The 20,358-nt window shown below is 40.5% G+C and overlaps 1 protein-coding gene across 7 annotated transcripts in view; it reads right to left on the reverse strand.

Annotated features, from left to right (window-relative positions):
- CSMD3 (CUB and Sushi multiple domains 3) overlaps positions 1 to 20,358 on the reverse strand; it is a 2,085,767-nt gene that overhangs the window by 50,451 nt on the left and 2,014,958 nt on the right. For all 7 annotated transcript variants that reach the window (XM_073679791.1, XM_073679790.1, XM_073679789.1 and 4 more), the window contains 5 exons: positions 11,696 to 11,869; positions 10,325 to 10,398; positions 9,684 to 9,795; positions 8,136 to 8,315; positions 2,524 to 2,589 (listed from right to left, as the gene is read on the reverse strand). In XM_073679791.1, the coding sequence (XP_073535892.1) occupies positions 2,524 to 2,589; positions 8,136 to 8,315; positions 9,684 to 9,795; positions 10,325 to 10,398; positions 11,696 to 11,869 (606 nt within the window). The remainder of the gene's footprint in view (positions 1 to 2,523; positions 2,590 to 8,135; positions 8,316 to 9,683; positions 9,796 to 10,324; positions 10,399 to 11,695; positions 11,870 to 20,358) is intronic.

The raw sequence follows: 20,358 nt of genomic DNA on the forward strand, positions 1-20,358 counted from the left end.
CTTTGAAACTGCAGAAGCTCTTTGTCCCTCTTATTCATTCTAGTCTGGACTATTGCAATGCTCTACTGATCAGCCTACCTCTAACAAAATTTTCTCTTCTCCAATCCATCCTGAATGCAGCAGCCAAGGTTGTATTTCTGTACAGTCACTACACCGATGCCTCTACCCTGTGCCAGTCATTGCACTGGTTGCTCATTCGCTACAGAATACAATACAAACTTATTTTGCTCACCCACAAAGCTCTCCACATTTCTGTATGACCCTATCTCTCCTCCCTCATCTTTGTCTATCACCCCTACCTGTGCTCGCCACTCCACAAGTGATCTAAGACTATCATCCTCCATAATCTGAACCTCCCATTCCTTCTTCAAGATTTCTGTCGCGCTGATCCAGTTTTCTGGAATGCACCACTCCGGACAATCTGACTAATACCTAGCCCGCCAACCCCACATATCTTTAGACAGGCGTATCACCTCTATTCATCAATCTAACTCTCCCCTGTTTCCTCTTTCTAAACTGTACTCAGAACCTGGTTCCTCCTATTCATCTCTGTCCACTTCCTAATTTCACCCAATAGCACTTGGCAACTGTACCTAGACAGAATGGGGCCAATGACTGGATCATGCAGCTCATTTGAAATGCCTTATTTATTATAATGATAGCTGGACCATACAAAACAAGCACTTTCTAGCTATTGTGTCCCCCTTTATTTTCTTATAGATTGTAAACTTGTGAGCACGCCCCTCACTCCTCCTGTGTCTGGTGAACTATGTGTTACTTTGTGATGTATTTTTTGCCAGTGCATATCTCCACTTGATTGTAAAGTGCTGCGGAATATGTTGGAACTATATAAATAAAATTATTATTAAATTATTATTATACAGTACAATGCAAAGAAATAAAGCTCATTATACAAAAATATTTGTTTTTACTCCATTACCACCATTAATTGACCAGATAATGTACTACTGTAAATAGCAAGTCATCTTTTTTTATGAGTACACTACAACTAACATTCATAGCAAACTAAGCTTACGTAATACATTCAGCAAACGAATGATGCAAAAAGAAATTAAACATTATTACAATAAAATTTGGCACAAATCCATTTGATTCTTTGAACAGTCAGCCAGACCTGTTTTGCCCCCGTCTATTGAGGCCTGCTGGCACATGAATAGGTTAAATACTAGAGATAGGACCATTCTTATTGGGTACCTCGTCACGGTGGGATGGCTTATATGCTTTTTTTGATCAAAATAGTGTTAACTAAGTACCTTATGTTTTTTACATGTACTATTACTATTTACTTTTTTGCTTACTGCAGGATATTTGCTCATTTTGTTTTTTCCTAGGTTATACATACTATAAGGGGTAGTTCTCTCATGATCTTATCAATGTCCAATTCCCATAAATACACGTATGATACAATGCAATTAAATTGACCAGATAATGTACTATTATAAATACGTCTTCTTTTTTGAGTGCACAACAACTAACATTCATAGTTACTAAAAAAAAAGACATGAAAATAAACAAAACCATTTTACTACTTCAATAAAATTCTGCATAAATTCATTCAATTCTTTGACGAGCTGTTTACAACAGAATGACTCATGAAAATCATTTTTGAATTGTAATAATCTTTTTTTTTTATTTCCGAACAATAAATATGGTATTTTTGATAAGTAAATCAATTACCCAAATTTGTGACTAATTAACATGTTGTGGGTAAATGATCTTTGCAATTCACAATGTGTTTGATTCACAGCTTTACAAATGATTTAGTGAATTGTTAGTGAATTGAAATGGCACGGAGAGTTGATTTCCTAATGAGTGTCCTTATTTAAGGAACCTTTGGAAGGAGTTACATTAAAATAGAACCTCTCAGTATGATTTTGTAATGTAAAGTAAAGGCATGGCTGTAATGGAACTGTAATACTGATTACATTGATACCTTTAGTGAAGAAATCCATTCTGTGGTTCTTCTTTAATCACCCTCTGAAATTTCCTGCTAATTAGATTTTGGTGCACAGGGGCCGGACTGTGCACTGGTTCTTCTCTTCCCTGTCTGTGATGTCCCAAACCATTTTCCTGCCTTCAGTATTTGAATGAAAGGGCACTGCTAAGATTTCAAACAGAGGAGGCAGGTCATTCAAAAGCCAGAGGCAGGCGGAGGTGCTGGGGAATCACAGACATGGAGGAGATGACCAAGTGCACAGTCCGGACCCTGTGCACCGAAATCTAATTAGTAGAAAATTTCCAATGGTGATTAAAGAAGAACAACAAAGTGGATTTCTTCACCACAGGTATCAAGTTATTCAGTATTATGATACCATTACAGCCACGTCTTTTCTGTACATTACAAAATCTTGCTGACAGGTTCTTTAAAAAATATAGGACAGTGAAAAAAATACTGTAGATATATGACAGATCTAAACATAGCAACATTTTGGAAAAAATATTTTTTTACTTTAAAATTCTGACTTTTAATTCTGAAAGCTACTAAAAATGTATTACACTTACCATTTAGTTTTGGGCCTGGAGTCCCCATAACTGGCTTTGTTTTATTCTCAAATGGTTTGGAACCAGCTACAAATACAGAAGCATTCTATTCAGTTAATCAGTTATAGAATCCATTACATAAAATAGACAATTATTAAATTATTATTTTCTCCCTTCAGAACTCCAAGAAAAAAACTTTTTTGATTGCCTACCCCTAACTTCTTTTATTTTGCAAGACCTTTTATTCTTCTGGCTCCTTTTCCACAGTTCTACACCTCTAAATTGCTAACGTTCCTCTATTACAAATTCTTGAAATTTCCTTTATCAAAACTTTCAACCAACCTTACCCCACAACAGAGGCATAGCTAATAGAGGAATAGAGGAATTGCCACAATTGTGGAAACTGTAGCAAAATAATTAACCCTTAGAGTATGTTCACACAATAAAATTCAACTTTGTTTTTTGCTGTTATTTTCAAAAAACTTTGAGATTTATTAAAAAAAAAAAAACTTAGTGCAATTACATGCTTTGATGCAATAGTGCTGCATTTTTTTTGGTGTTTTCTGAAATCACATTAAAATCAGCATATGTTTACAGTGATTTTGGAAAATTGTGGCAAAAAAATGTAGTATAATTTTATAATTTCATTGTGGGAATATGACCTTAAAGGGAATCTGTCAGCAGATTTTTGATATGTACGATGAGGGCAGCATGAGGTAGGGGCTAAGTCACAGATGACAGGGATGTGTCACTTATTAGGCTGTGTGCTGTTATTTCATTACAATGAATGTTTTAGCACCAGGAAGTTATTACTGTTTGGACCACAGCTCTCCTGAGCCCTGGTTCGACCACGCCCCCTCCTCTGATAAGCAGTTTACTGTCAATATACAATTTACTCAGAAAGCTGAGGTGTGGACCTTAGCTTTCTGAGCTATGCTACATGCCACATGTAAAATCTCTGATTGTGTCACAACTGCTGCACCCAGTAAACTGAGTGATACATTGTTGGAATCAGGGTCTATTTTACTACATCATGCAGCTCTCAGATGGGGTAACAAAAACCTGCTAACAGATTCCCTTTAAGCAGCGTTGACGTGTTGTGACGTTTCTGCTACATCTTTGAAAAATTGTGGCAACAGCCATGTGTTTAAACTATATGCATCAAATCAAAACTGGTCCAGAATGTGTATAGCTTTAGTAGACATATTGTTCTGTGTTATTTAAATCACTGCCTAAGTACAGTCATGGCAAAAAGTTTTGAGAATGACACCAAAATTATATTTTCACATGATCTGCAGGCCTCTGGTTTTTATTAGTGTTTGTCTGATGTTTATATCACATACAGAAATATAATTGCAATCATATTATGAGTACCAATAGGTTATATTGACAGTTAGAATGAGTTAATGCAGCAAGTCAATATTTGCAGTGTTGCCCCTTCTTCTTCAAGACCTCTGTAATTCTCCCTGGCATGCTCTCAATCAACTTTTGGACCAAATCCTGACTGATAGCAGTCCATTCTTGCATAATCAATGCTTGCATTTTGCCAGAATTTGTTGGTTTTTGTTTGTCCACCCGTCTCTTGATGATTGACCACAAGTTCTCAATGGGATTAAGATCTGGGGAGTTTCCAGGCCATGGACCCAAAATCTCTATGTTTTGTTCCATGAGCCATTTCGTTATCACCTTTGCTTTATGGCAAGGTCCTCCATCATGCTGGAAAAGGCATTGTTGGGCGCCAAACTGCTCTTGGACTGTTGGGAGAAGTTGCTCTTGGAGGACATTCTGGTACCATTCTTTATTCATGACTGTGTTTTTAGGCAAGACTGTGAGTGAGCCGATTCCCTTGGCTGAGAAGCAACCCCACACATGAATGGTTTCAGGATGCTTTACAGTTGGCATGAGACAAGACTGGCGGTAGCGCTCACCTCTTCTTCTCCGAATAAGCTGTTTTCCAGATGTCTCAAACAATCGAAAAGGGGATTCATCAGAGAAAATGACTTTGCCCCAGTCCTCAGCTCCCTGTACCTTTTGCAGAATATCAGTCGGTCCCTGATGTTTTTTCTGGAGAGAAGTGGCTTCTTTGCTGCCCTCCTTGAAACCAGCCCTTGCTCAAATAGTCTCCGCCTCACAGTGCGTGTAGAAGCACTCACACCAGCCTGCTGCCATTCCTGAGCAAGCTCGGCACTGCTGGTAGTCCAATCCCGCAGCTGAAACTGTTTTAAGATACGGTCCTGGCGCTTGCTGGTCTTTCTTGGGCGCCCTGGAGCCTTTTTGACAACAATGGAAGCTCTCTCCTTGAAGTTCTTGATGATGCGATAGATTGTTGACTGAGGTGCAATCTTTGTAGCTGCGATACTCTTCCCTGTTAGGCCATTTTTGTGCAGTGCAATGATGGCTGCACGTGTCCAGTGATGTCCAGTGATGTCATTCTTACTTAATCATGACTGATTGATCGCCAGCCCTGTCCTCATCAACACCCACACCTGTGTTAATGGATCAATCACTAAAACGATGTTAGCTGCTCCTTTTAAGGCAGGACTTCAATGATGTTGAAATGTGTTTTGGGGGTTAAAGTTCATTTTCTGGGCAAATATTGACTTTGCAAGTACAGTAATTGCTGTTAAGCTGATCACTCTTTGACATTCAGGAGTATATGCAAATTGCCATTACAAAAAATGAAGCAGTAAACTTTGGAAAAATTATTATTTGTCTCATTCTCAATACTTTTGGCCATGACTGTAGAATACAGCAGTCAAGTCATCACCGGCTGCTGAGTTAGTCGAGCTGACTTTGTTATTAAAAAATAGCAAAAATGACCAGAACATTCAGTGTGAAAAGGAGGCAACTTAAAAATTACAAATGGCTTTATTAACGACTGAGCTCTGCACATTGAGATTGAATGTTGTGACAAAATCTGCAGTTAACTAACCAAGCTGAGCTTAACAAGTGCTCAAGGTGCAGAGTGAAGCAGCCGGGGATGACTTGACAGTAGTGCTGCACTTTGCATACCGTAGATAGCCAGGAGTGGATGCCCTCTATATAAGTAGGCCTGGCAAAGCTTCTGACCCTCGACTTGCCCTCTACTGTCAACAGTATTAAACATACTTTTGCTTATTGGGGTGATGCACCTTATAATTTGGTCACAGTCATGTACAAGGATAAAATTCACAACAAATCTTTTGCAAAACACTCATAGAGTACAGATTTTGCTGCAGATTTATAGTTGATTATCTGCCTTGTCTTTTAGTATAAATGGAATTTCCATTCAACTTTGCCATCTTGGATTAACGGGTCCTAGTGATGGTGCTCAAAAGGGTTAATCTGTCAGATCTTGTAAATTATAGATAAAGTACAATTGTGTGCATTTTAGATTATCTAGTGCAGCACAACCTCTAAACCCTACAGTGATTGTACTCCCCTGGGTTTAGTAATTATTCACCTGTTTGACTGCACCTTTACAGTCTCTAAACCATCTGTGAAGTCCTTTGAGAAAAGCAAAACCCTCTTTGACCCTGATCCCTTGAGAAAGATTTTACAATACAAAGCTCCGAAGCTAGAATGTAGCTGCATAAACCACTAATATCAGTGGAATAGAAATAATACACTAGAGATTGTTACACTATAGAGTAGAAAATATAATTATTTGATAGTGACTTATTCCAGCTCTGTGGGAAATTTAAGTCATTTAGACAGATAAAGAATTATTAATAACTTTCTTTGCAAATTTCATCTAATTATAAAATGCCATGTGAAAGGGCAATTTCTATCTCGGACATTTACGGCATCTTCACAGGATATAACATAAATGTCTAATTGATGTGTTTATTCCATCTAGTTTGCCATTTTTGCAACTTCCAAAAGAGGTGTGATATTCACAGGTGCATAAAGGATCCAACTTCTTCAAGATTGGTGAGGGGGGCCACCATATATCAGACATTTATGACATATCCTGTTGATATGCCTTAAATGTCTAAGATGAGAACAATCCAATTCAATGTGAGGCCTCTAGATTTTCACTTCATTATATTTATACATTTTTACTCTTTTTTCCATCTCTCACAACATTCTGCTGCTTGGACAGTAAGGATCTACTGGACTGAGCGACTGGGACAGTGCAGAGTAATATGGGGACCAAAATACTGACTGACAAAATTTTAAAAACTTTTTTCTACTTTACCTTTACATTTGGAACAAAGGTAATAAATGAACAAATATGTGCACCAAGTACGAGTTGAAAAGCCACATGCTAAATTGCAATTACCACAGGTAACCATACAAAAAAGATAAACTGAGATATGTTCCTAAAATGGGCTTAGAGAAAAGGTTTACAGATACAAACAAATTATTTTTAACATTTTTCAAAAATAGATCCTATTTTGAAAAAGATGTGAGGAAGAAGAGGTTGTACTATCTTGTTGTAGAAATTTCAGTTTATTTTTTGGTAAAGTGGATATTTAATGAGAGGTCCGTGGTCGTTGACCAGTAGACCAGATCCATGCGAACCTTTTCCTATCTGCTAGCTTCCTCAATGCCTCTTCTGATTAGTTCGCCTGGTGCAAAGTCATCCACATGTCACACCAAAGTGATGATGTCACTCTGGGAATACTAATCAGATGAGGCACCAGGGATGCTGGTAGGTAAGAAAAGGTTCACATGGATATAGTCTGGCGAGCATAGACCACCAACATGGCAGTAAATCATTTTCCTCAACTCTATTGGATAGATAAAATAAATTAGTCTAAGATAATTATTAGCAAAATTTGTGTTTTTCGGTGGTTAATGCAGTTGTAGGATTCCCCAGAACAAAACCATATTAGGACCTGTAATATTTACAGTGGGGATGGTAAACTTATTTCAGCTTGTTCAGAGATAATTTCATTGAAGAGGCAAAGCAGTCAAAAACTTTAAGTGAAAGAAAAAAAATATATAAAAATGTGTACTTCTTTACCCCTCTATACACATACTCAGACAACGGCCCCACTATCAGTATTTGGTCAGTATTCGGTCAGTATTTTTTCTCAGGAGTGGGAGCCAAAACCAGGAGTTGGTGATAAATGCAGAATTGGTGACTTGTTTTTATTATACCTTTTCTCTGGTTGTTCCTCACCTGGTTTTGGCTTCTACTCCTGAGAAAAAATACTGACCAAATACTGATAGTGGGGCCATGGCCTTAGAGGTTGCCCTGGACTAAAACCATTTTCCAGAAATTTCTTCTTACTAACAGGTAAAAAAAATTGATACATTCAAGACTGGACTCAGTATGACCCAAATTTAGCAGCTACAACCAAACTAAATAAAAGTCCAAATTAAATTAAAAAAATTTAAGCAAAAAAAAAACTACTTTGTCTTTAAATATTTGAAATTTCAAAATCAAAATCTAAGTGGATTATACATTAAAATGAAATCTAAACACTAATATATAAATAATTGATAACTTATTAACTGTATTATAATACTGTTTTTTTTTGTTGAAATAAATGTTTTATTAAAACCAAGGATTCACATTTCTTTCACACAGAAAATGATGTGATGAATAAAGCCATTAAAAAAACAAAAGTCTTGCATTTCATTTTTCTGCCAAGTACAAATAATTCAAATGTTTCAAGACAAGTAATATTATATTACATTACCTGTGCAAACTGGAACTTTTCCACTCCATGTGTTATCTGGCTGGCAAATTCTGTGCTCAGTCCCTCCTGAGAGAAGATATCCCGGCTGGCAAGTGTAAATTAATGTATAACCAAGTGACGGAAGATCTATTCCAACAACATTTGAATGTAATGGAGATTCTGGCTGCTTGCAGCTGTGGGCTGTAGAATAAACAACTGGTAAGCAATAGAGCTAAAATGCATTACTATCATTTATCTATAAGATTGGAACAATGTTTTATAGTTGGTGCAAGCACTTGTATAATTTAGGGTCAATGTAAAATACACCAGCAGAATTACAGTGTAGGAACCTGCTTTATAAGAACATAAAGGTAACTAAAGAATATAAAGCAATTGGCACTGGTAGGTACTGTACAGATGGAAGGTATGTCATTCAAAAGTTTTCACTGTGAAACTATTAACATAGCACGGCCTCAGGCATTCAAAACAAAGAGTGGTGGGATTTGCTGGTTTTCATATGAATTAAAAAAAATATATAATAGTAAAATTAAATAGAAAAAAAAGGAAAAGCAAATTTTCTATATTATGAATCTATATAGTTAAAAAAATATGATTTGTGCTTAGAAAATACATGAATTGAGAATAATTAGAATTTGAGTCAACAGAAAATGATCTATCGTTTAACACCTTCCCGACATCCGCCTTACATGTACAACATAATTCGGGTGCAGTTATGTGAAGCAGGCTCAGATGTCCTGTCTCTAACAGCAGCGATCGGGGTTAAGCTCCAGTAGCTGCTGGAAGTTGTGGTGGTGTTAATCAAGGCACAGTCCCAGGGGCACGCCATTCAGGGTGCCAAATGGAAACCTCATTGCCCACCACAATGCAAACAAGGAGTGATGATGAATTGCCATGATGGCCATGTTGGTACTCTGTGAAGCCAGCTACAAATGTATTGCGTATTGTTACAGGTTCAAATGTCCTAAGGGAACTCAAAAATTAAAATAAAGTTGTAAAAAATATTTTAAAAAATGTGAAAATTCAAATCACCAATTGCTCATTTTTCCCTTCTACCCAGTTAATTCTTCTCTTTTCCATTAGGTCTATGACATCACGTGATTAAAACCAGACTAGCTCAATACTTCTAAGCTCTATATAGAAACAAGAAGTAATTTTCTCCTGCATGAGTCATCACTGCAAAAGTCTCTGGCAGGGGCAGGAAGGAGCAGGTGGGTTAGGAGTTGCAGAAAAGGTGAAGCTGGGCAGCCAGGATCTTTGCAGTGAGCAGAATTGTAGTCTTAATGATGACTCATGCAGGAAAAAGAGACTTTCTCTTTTTACATATAGCTCAGAAGAATTCAGCTACTCTGTTTTTAATGACGGGATATCACAAGCCTAATGGAAGAGAGAAGAGAGAAGAATTAACTAGGCAGAAGGGCAAAATGAGCAATTGTAAGTACACAGCGCCATAGAATATAATGTTTAGAAGATAAAAACTTTGATGGTAGTGCATCTTTAAAATGTTGACTTAAAAGTGAATTATATCCAAAAAACTTTTTCCAAACTTACGAATACACTCTGTTGGCATGCCACTCCAGGTCAAGTCTGCTAGACAAGTACGAGTGGTAGATCCATGCAAGAGATATCCCTTTTTGCATGAGAATTGAACAACTCTTCCAACCTGACAGAAATAAATAAAAATAACAGATATATCGGAAGCCTGCCAGACAGTTTTAGCTATTTGGCTAAAGGTTTCAAAAACAGAATCTTCACTTTAAAAGAACTTCTCAACAAAGCCAAGCCTGTTCATATTCACTTTGTAGTGCAAAAAGACAAGCTGGAAAAAATTCTCGACCCATGATCCCTATTATAAGCAAAACTGAAAAAAAAACCCTATAAAAGTTTCTCCCGAACTGGCAGTTCCAGTCCTCTTATGCATTGTATTCGAATAATTGCAATGTACTGTTATATAGCTACTGTAAAAGATGAATAGGAGGTGCGTATCCTCAAAAATAACAGGCTTTTCCAGGGGTTAAAGAAGCTAGACTGATAGCAATTAGCCAATTTCCATTCAGCTTTTATTTTTGTGAAGGTGGTATTTTTGTACGAGAACTCCTTTCAATTAGTCACCCCAATGAAACCCATACAATGAAGAATGTGTCACGTAACATTGTGTACTCATCCTTTACACAATTATTTCTAAATTTTACCTGATAACCATAAGTGTTATTTTGGAAACCATGACGTGGTGTTCCTGGATTTCCACAAGATGTCAGGGTAGGTTCTAAAAAACAAAATTATATATTTTTGGGTTTATTTATTTTACTCTCCTATATGATGCCATTAATTCCACAGCGTTTTACAGACATCATCTTCATCACTGCCCCCATTGCAATTCACAATCTAAATAAAATATTACTGAAACACTTTCTAAAAGCAAAAAATACATGTAGTAAAAATTATACTTTTAACTGAAGACCTTATTGCCTTTAGCGCTGTCTCATATTAAAAAGTGTTTAGAAAGTTTATCAAACATATCGCTTCTACTTTTTATACATCTACTATTTAAAGGGATGGTTTGAAACTAAAATTTAATTTAATCCTAAATTGCTGTATACTTAATGACATAATCTAACCTTTTTTTAATAATATATACCTTAATTAAAATGTTTTGATAGTTCCCTCACTACTCTATCAAACCTCTTCATTATTTTTTTTTACTACTTTCTGTGTGATGACACTTTGTTTGAGAATCCCCAGTGCATGCTGGGATGCTAAAACAAGTTGTCATCAGGGGCAAATGTTATTGCCACAGCCTCTGTCAGCCCCCTGAAACTGTGCATCATCAATGACATCTTTTTCAGGGGCTGGGCTAGTCCCCGCTATACTGAGTATGCATCAGCTCTGATGAGAAGAGACAACCCGTCAAGAGAGTGCACTGTCAGTGTGCATTGTAAAAGGAGAGCGATTGAGACCGAAAGTGATGCCACTTGGGCGGCGGTGCTGGTCTCTGCTTGCTCGTCCTACTGGGCATCTTTCAGGATTGATAACTGGTGCACACTCAGTAGAGCAGAGCCCAGCCTATGAAACTGACATCACTGATGACTCTTTGTTTCAGGGTGGAGACAGAAGCTGCAGCATTTGAATGTCATACAGAAAGGAGTAAAAATTTTAAAATAAAGCAGCTAGATAGTAAGGGATTGATAGGGCATTTTAATTTAAGTATATTAGAAAAAAGATTAGATTTTCACATTAATTAGACAGATATTTATGATTAAAATACATTTTAGTTTCACACCACCCCTTTAAGATTGTTGGACTTTTAGGTGTGATTTTCAAAACCATCTAACATGTCATATTGAGATGCCAAAATCTAACCCTTTTTTCTGCTTGTGTGATGCTCGGATTTCATAGGTAGTCTATCAGTTAGTGGCAAAAGCACCCACATCCCATGAATAAAGGTGGTGATCTTTGCATACAAAATATGTCACTGACTTTTAAGATGAAGTCCTTATATCTTTACTGATATGTTTGAAATATCAGATGAGTAATGATAAACCTTTATAGCAGATTGCTTTTACCTATACAACGTGGAGGGGATCCACTCCAGGTTCCATCTGCTTGACATACCCTAGTGCCGGAACCAACAAGAATAAAGGATGGATTGCAAATAAAAGATACTTCTGACTGAAAGATGAAGCTTTTGCCTTCTCGCTTGCCATTTGCAGGTATACCAGGATCACCACAAAATTTGGCTGTAGGGAAAGATGAAACATGTTAGAGGGAAAGAGACCATTAGGAAGCTTCCAACATGAATAATATTCAATTTATGGTATCCAAAGTTTGTTTTCAATCAATAAAATCCATATAATTTGTCAGGTTGCTTTGGTTTTTAGCTCAGATTTGTGTGTGGCCTTTGGTAACAACCAAATCCTACTGCAATCTTCTGATGTCAGTGAAACTTTTATCCTGTTTTTTACCTAAAGGTTTTTTTGTCTCAAATCATTGTCATCCTTAAGTTAGCAGAAGTATAAAATAGACTGAACTAATACTCACTCTCCCTGAGTCCAGCATTGCATCTTTGCCACTGCTCCGGTGATTGTTTTCAGGTTGCAGTAGTGATGTTCTTACTACACAGCTACAGCCAATCACTCTCAACTCATGTCATCTACATCAGCAAAAAAAGGTGAGTACTAGCTCAATTGGTATATTATACTTGTGCTAGTCTATGGGCAATAACAATTTGAAACTAGAAAACCCCTTTAAACTGATTTTAAGACACAGAAACTTCTGCAATAAATGCACCCTGTGTGAGTGTCCCCTTAATTTTGCAGTTTTTCTGTTCTCAAATATTCATAACTAATCAGAAAATAGACTTAATGGGTGATTCTCCACATTGAAAATTGTCAACAAACCCTAGAATAGGCAATACCGTTTCCTGATCCTAAGAAAGAGTCTTTGAAATGCCCTGTCGAAATTAAGCAGTGGTCATGGTCACACATGTGCTTTTCTGCTCCTTTAATTGTCTATGGGACTTCTGAAGATAGCAGACAACAGAACTTGGATTTCTCTATCAGGTCCATTGACATTGAATGAATTAGTAATATATATTCTTCATTTCAATGGGGCATTTCAGATCCCCATTCTCAAGACTGGTGATGGGTCCCAATGACCAGACATTCACCGATCAGAAAATTACCACCTAATCTGTGGATAAGTGATAACTTTTGATGTTGGGAATAACCCTTCAAGATGTCGCCATAAACACTGCCATACCTAGTAAGGCTTAAGAGGGAAGACCGAGAGTTCCATTGATCCTTCTCCTTAGTTTTAACTGGCTAGCTATTAGCAAAACATTATTGCCAGAATAAGGAATAACTTTCTAATTAATGGACGTCTGAACCACTGGGAGTGTCTTTGAAATGCCCTTTCGAAATGGAGCAGTAGATGCACATGCACTTCGCGTCTCTAATAATTATCTATGGGACTTCTAGAGAACTTTGATTTCTCTATCAGGTCCATTGACAATGAATGAATTAGTGGTGTACATTCTCCATTCCAATGGGACATTTCAGATCCCCATTCTCAGGACTGGTAAAGTTTTCCAACAGCCAGACATCCATTGATCTAAAAGTTACCATGTATTTTGTGGATAAGTGATGACTTTTAATGTTAAGAATAACCCTTCAAGATACCACCAGGAAATATGAACACTGCCATGACTAGTAGGGCTTAAGAGGGAAGACCGAGAGTTCTTTTGATCCTTCTCCAAAGTTTCAGCTAGTTAGCTGGTACAAAACATTTATTCAGTTGAAGGTCATTTCTATCATAAACATGCAAGCTTTTCTTTTCTAGTCATGCATACTTATTTCAATGGTGAGAGGGGAAAAATCCAGATACCTTTGGCAGTAACATATCTCCAAAGGAAAAAATAGATTGGGCATGTTGAAATCCAACATTCAAGATCCTTCTTCTCCTGCCGTCTGTGAGCAATGGAGAGGTTCTTACACACAACCAATCAAATCATTTTATAGAAGGCCCACAGTCATGGTCTGTGGTGTCATCAGATTTATCCAAGATCTTGTTTGGACACATGGGAAATAAAACAATATTCCTTCCCCGATATCCAAACTTTCAAGAACCGTGTTGTCAATAAAACAAGAATTGGAAAACAAAATCCTGACAAAATAGTGGCAAAAAAATATTTTCAGATTTGGTAATTACAATTACAACAATGAATTCTAGCAGCTTTATAAGAAAATAGGTCATTCATTTTTTTCTCAACATCTTGGCCATAGGACATAGTATGCAGTCCTAAAGTACGTAAATGGCTGAAAAGATTTAAGCAATATTCACTCTTTCTTAATTTCTGTCCTAATGAAAAAGTGTAAACCTGCCGGAATTAAGTTATACAATTTGGCTGGTTAGTCTTGTAAGATTGACGGGTGACATGTGGATATCTCTATGCAGATGAGTATGGAGCCAGCACTATTACGCTGAGTTAGTACAAGGGCCTGCTGAGCGTAATATATTAGGACACATTTTAATAAGACGGGGTTGAGGAGATCGGTCATTTGTTTTTCTCTGTTGTCAAACTCTAGTTTTCTTTAATGGCAACCTGGAGAGATTGTCCTAAGAATTTGAATAAGCCAAAGTGTAATTTGCAATTATTTAATTCACTGATGTTTCGAGAATTTTGCTATCATAAATCTATCTCAGTATGTAAAAAGTTTAACATCGAAAAAAATAAGATTTTGATGTTACAATTAGTGTTGAGCCACCCCCGTAGTGTTCGAGTTCGGTTCGTCGAACACCCGTGTGTTCGCCGAACTGTTCGTCGAACTGTTCGTCGAACACCTTCGAACACCGTTAAAACCAATGGCAGGCAAACAAAAACACATAGAAACACATAGAAAACACCTTCAAAGGTGTCCAAAAGCTGACAAACTGCTCAGAAGACACAACTAACACATGGAAAAGTGACAAGTACATATAGTCATGCGAAAAGAAAAGAGGTGGAGGAGTAAAAGGAGGGGGAGACACAGATATAGGCATGTCATGCCCTTCTAAAATCCAAAAAGTGAGAAGCCAAGACGGCCAGTCCGCTCCTGCCCGTGCCTCCTCCGTGTCGCCGGGTTTGTGCCAGAGCCGCGGTGAACCCTGACGGCCAGCCCCCCTCTCCCAATACTGGTGCCTGTCCGCTGGTGGGTCGAGAGAGCCCCCCTGTGGTGGAGGCAGCTCTAAGCTTTTTAATTTAAATTGTCCCTCTAATTTGAATGAATACACTTTAAATCCATTTACAAGGATCTATTGGAGGGCAAGTCTCATGCCAGCAGCCGCGTAATTCCAGCTCCAGTAGCATCCACTAAAGCTGCTGCAGTTAAAAAGCTTTTATAAGGATCGAGCTCGGCTGTCCACCGCAAGGCATCCTAGTGCCAGTCCCAGCCCCTATGCCTTGGGGTGCCTCCTGATGCTCTTCACTAAGTATCCCGTGGTCCCGAAGCATTTCCTTTGAAAAAATTAAGTGTCCAAACTACAGGTGGTGTAGCTTGCTTAACAGCCGGGATAATCCGCTGACTAGCAGACACTGCTACTAGGCACAAAGTATTTCCTGGGCTAGATGCAGTTAAAAATTTGTAAGTAGATACTCTCGTTGGATGCTGAGAAAGCATTCCATAGAGTCTCCTGGCACGCCATATATGATTCTCTTAAAAAGCTTGGGGTAGGGGTCTAGGGGACCCTTTTATAGCCAAAATCACGGCCCTGTATCACAATACGTCACCTAGGCTGAAGATAAATGGAACTGTAGCACCGAGGGCTCGGTTGCTACAGACGTATTGCACCTCACCCAGAGGTGTGATATCTCACTCTCAGATAAGGATGGAGTGTGGATCAGGACCCGACACCTGCATGCATTACACCACATTGCCGTGGGGCAGGGCGACCAATATGCCCCTGAGATGGGCACGACAGTCCCTGTCCCTGGCTGGAGTGGGGGGAGGGAACACTGAGGAAGGGGAACCCTGCAGTGCAGGAGCAGGGAGGAAGCAGTTCCTGGGTGCATTGAGAAGGGAGTATAAAAGGTGGGCACCATCTTAGTTCAGTGCAGAGAAGTCTGAGCAGAAGTGGCAGGGAGCAGGGGCTCTGCATGAGCTCTGCTCCGGAGGCAGGCCTAGTAACAGAGGCCCAGGCCTGCAAGAGGGAGAAGGAAGGAAGAGGAGCGGAGAAGGCTCCAGGAACGAGGAATGAAGGGATCCCAGGGGTGCGGACGGGCGAGTCGCCACCGCACGCCCGAATCCACCTGCGTGGAGGGGTCAGGCCAAAGGGGGAGACCGGTCCCCGAACTAGTGGAGGCAGGAAACGACCCTCAGCTAGAAACCGGAGGCTCTGACATTTTATGTGGCACAGCCCCTTGCTCCACCCGCTAGGAAGGCACCACATAGGGTCAGGGAAACTGGCGCCAAGTTTACCAAGAGGAGGCCCGAGGCAGCCGGACAGAAGTGTTGGTAAGAAAGGCCAGACAAAGGACACACAAAGGGGGTCCTGTGAAGCGCTCCAAAGTTATCTGGGAGTTGTCTGAGCCCCTCACCTGGTGAGCACAGTACGACGTGGGCAGCCGTTACCTGCAGACGTGGTCTGGATAATAAGAACTGTGAGTAAAGGCCCTGAACTGCATCACTGACTCCGTGTCGTTACTGCTGCTGCCCTGCACCATCACCCCCATCCTCCGCATACACTGCCCTGAGGCTATACTCCTCCCGTGGGGAGTTATGCTATGCTCTGCTGCACCCACAACACCAGCCTTAGCGGTCTGCCCTGTAGCGGCGGTTCACTCTGACCGCAATCCACGGGTGGCGTAGTCGGACATTTAAACATCAAAACCACATAAATAGTTCCGCCACTGGTTTGACCGCCCTGAGCCACGGAACCGGATCGCCGCCACGAAGACTACAACCACCAGCATCCACCAAAAAGGGTCCGGCTCCGGGTGTCCCAAGGCCCAGGAGGTGCGTCAGAACATTTTCATCACCTTTCACAATCACTAATGGGACAAGGCAGGGATGTCCTCTGTCCCCTCTCTTATACATCCTAGTGACGGAGCACCTGCTCTCATCAATTCGCCATAACCCCAATATTAGCTGGATTGAGGTGGGAGGCACCGAGTACAAGTGCTCTCTATTTGCTGATGATGTCCTAGTATATATCATTCAATCACATATATCCATCCCTGCTGTTATGGCTGAAATAGATCACTTTGTTACATGGTAAAATTTTAAAATCAATGCAGCGAAGTCTGAGGCCCTCGATGTCTCCCTCCCTAAATCCATATAGGATTCCATCCAGTCCAACTTTCCCTTTGCCTGGCCCTCACAGGGTATCAAATACTTAGGAATTCCTATTCATAGAGACCTCTCCCATCTATGTTATCTTAATTTTGGGCCCTTTATTGAACAATTCCATACAGACCACGGTTGGCAAGTTAGAACTGTAAGATTCACTACGTGAACCACTGGTGTTTTGTGGAAAAGCAGATGTACACCGCGTTCCAAATTATTATGCAAAAAGTGTTTAGGAGTGATAAGGGAAGAATTTGTTTGTTTGTCAGTTAAACTCATTGATGGTGATGTGTGTCAGGGCTCTTTATATCACTGTAAGCAATTGCAGAAACCTGTGCTAATTAGTTTGGCAGGTGTGTCCAATGAAAGGCAAGACTACTTAAGAAGGCTCTCTCACATTATTAAGCAGCCTACATTTTCTGCCAAAATGGGAAAGAAAAAGGATGTGTCGGCTGCTGAGAAGCAACAAATTGTGGAGTGTTTAGGTCAAGGCATGACTACAATCAACATTGTGCGATGATCAGGATGAAGTGTCTTGGCAATCAAGAAGTATGTAGCTGATTCACAGTACACACGTGTGCGTGCTGATAAGGGAAAATTGAGGACTCTTTCCTACAGGCAATTACGTCAGGTTGAAACAGCAGCGGCAAAAAAGCCTTGTCATAGCAGCAGACAAGTTTTTGAAGCTGCTTGTGCCTCCAACGTCCCCCGAACAACAAGATGCAGGGTCCTTCAGAGGTTTGCAGCTGTGCATATGCCATCCTGTCGACCTCCTCTATCCACTTCACACAAGCAGAAACGGCTCCAGTGGGCCAAACATTACATGAAGACTGATTTCAAAACTGTTTTGTTCACGGATGAGTGCCGTGCAGCGCTCGATGGTCCAGATGAATGGAGTGGAGGATGGCTGGTTGATGGACACCCCACGCAAACACGGCTACAGCGCCAACAAGGAGGAGGTGGAGTAATGTTTTGGGCTGGAATCATGGGGAGAGAGATTGTCGGCCCCTTTAGGATCCCTGAAGGCGCTAAAGATGAACTCCATAATGTATGTGGATTTTCTCAAACAGCACTTCCTGCCATGGTTCAAGAAGAAGAACCGTGTATTTCACAGGAAGATCATTTTTCTGCATGATAATGCACCATCTCATGCTGCACATAAAACATCTGCATCTCTGGCTGATATGGGCATAAAAGGGGACAAACTTATGGTGTGACCCCCATGCTCCCCTGACCTCTACCCCATTCAGAACCTTTGGAGCATCATTAAAAGGAGTGTCTATGATGGCGGGAGGCAGTTCACATCTAAGCAACAGCTCTGGGAGGGTATTCTGTCCTCATGCAAAACAATTGAAGCAGAAACCATCCAAAACCTGACAAATTCAATGGACGAGAGAGTTCAGAAGCTCCTTTCGAACAAGGGGTCCTATGTGAAAATGTAACATCACCTAGAATAAAGTTTTGAGTTGAAAACTGTTTGATTTCAGTTTCTAACAACCTGCTAATGCTTATAATTTCAAAAATGACCATTTTTTTGGTCTTTATTAAAATGAAAAGGTTGATCGAAAAGTTTGGGGGATCTAAGAGTGTGGCAACCCAGTAGTCATGATTACTTCGAATTCTGACAATATGAGGGTCATGCTGCAGGTAGTGCAGCAAGAAGGCACTTATGTGTCTTGCGCATCTCGGAGCCCCAAAATTATTTTCCGGGCTAGATGCAGCTAAAAATTATTTTTAATTTTAAATCTAGTGAAGCTTATTATAGATGGCCTAATAGGATCAGTGCTGCACACTGCTACAAAGCCCAAATTATTTTCCAGTCAAGATACAGATAAACATGATTAGTAATTTGAAAGCTTAAAACGGTTGGTAGGGTGATTTTAACCAATCATCAAGCTTTTACTCTCCCCAGAATGACACAGGGGTAGAAAAGTCGCTTCGGATCCATGATTTGTTCATCTTTATGAACGTGAGTCTGTCTACATTATCAGTGGAGAGCCGCGTGCGCTTATCTGTCAGCACACCACCAGCAGCGCTGAACACACGTTCAGACAGAACGCTGGCTGCGGGGCATGACAAGATCTCCAAGGCGTAAGTGGCTAGCTCCGGCCATTTATCCAGATTGGAAGCCCAAAAAGAGCAAGGGTCCAGTGACACAGTCGTGGCTTCAATGTTTACTTGGAGATACTCCTGTACCATCGTCTCTAGGCGTTGACTATGTGTCAGACTTCTTGTCTCCTGTGGCCTTGCAAAGGATGAGCTAAAAAAGTGGTGAAATGATTCCGCAAAATTGATGTTACCAGCAGATACTGTGGTTCTGTTACGGTTTGAGTGCTGAACACTTGACGGTCCCACGGTTGGCAAGTTGGAACTGTGAGATTCACTACGTGCACCACTGGTATTTTGTGGAAAAGCACATGTAAGATTCTGCAACAGTCTCTGCTGATACTCCTGCATGCATGCATCCCTTTCTATGGCAGGAATAATTTCTGCAAATTTACTTTTGTACCGGGGATCTAACAGTGTGGCAACCCAGTAGTCAGGATTATTTCTAATTCTCACAATTCGAGGGTCATGTTGCAGGTAGTGCAGCAAGAAGGCACTCATGTGTGTTGCGCATCCAGGAGCACCAAGTCCCTGTTGTGTTGGTGGCGAGGTAGCAATCATGCTTCCTTCCTCTGTCCTCTCCCCCCAACCTCGCACAACAGAAATGTGATCAAGGTCTCCCTCATCTGATGAGTCTTCCATCAGTTCGTCCTCCACTTCTTCCTGGGCTCCTGCACCTTCCTCACTAGTTTGGCTGCTACCATGCGCCCTGGTAAAATCATCTCCCCCACCCTCACATGCCTGCCGCCTTGGTGCTGCCGACCGTCTGGACCTTGCAGATGTTAGCCCTTCCGCATACAACTCCTCCTCCTCTACTTCCTCCACCTCCTCTTGTGCCACCACCTGACTCCGAATTCTGTTTAACATGTGCTCCAGCATGTAAATCACCGGAATAGTCATGCTGATAATGGCATCGTCAGCACTAAACATCTTCGTCGCCATTTCAAAACTGTGCAGAAGGGTGCATAGGTCCCTGATCTGAGACCACTCCTCCAGCGTGATTTGCCCCACCTCTGAATCTCGTTGGCCCAGGCTATACGTCAGAACGTATTGCACCAGGGCTTGTCGGTGCTGCCACAGTCGCTGCAACATGTGCAGAGTTGAATTCCACCGGGTAGGCACATCGCATTTTAGCCGGTGAAGTGGCAGGCCCAACGACTTCTGTAGAGATGTAAGTCGCTGAGCTGCGGGATGCGAACGGCGGAAGTGAGCACACAGCGACCGTGCCCTCTGCAGAAGGCCATCTAGTCTGGGATAGTGGGCTAAAAATTGCTGGACAACCAGGTTCAACACGTGAGCCA

Source organism: Phyllobates terribilis, unplaced genomic scaffold, assembly GCF_046119375.1.
Source record: "Phyllobates terribilis strain yellow unplaced genomic scaffold, ASM4611937v1 Scaffold_4__5_contigs__length_816908805, whole genome shotgun sequence".
Taxonomy (NCBI): domain Eukaryota; kingdom Metazoa; phylum Chordata; class Amphibia; order Anura; family Dendrobatidae; genus Phyllobates; species Phyllobates terribilis.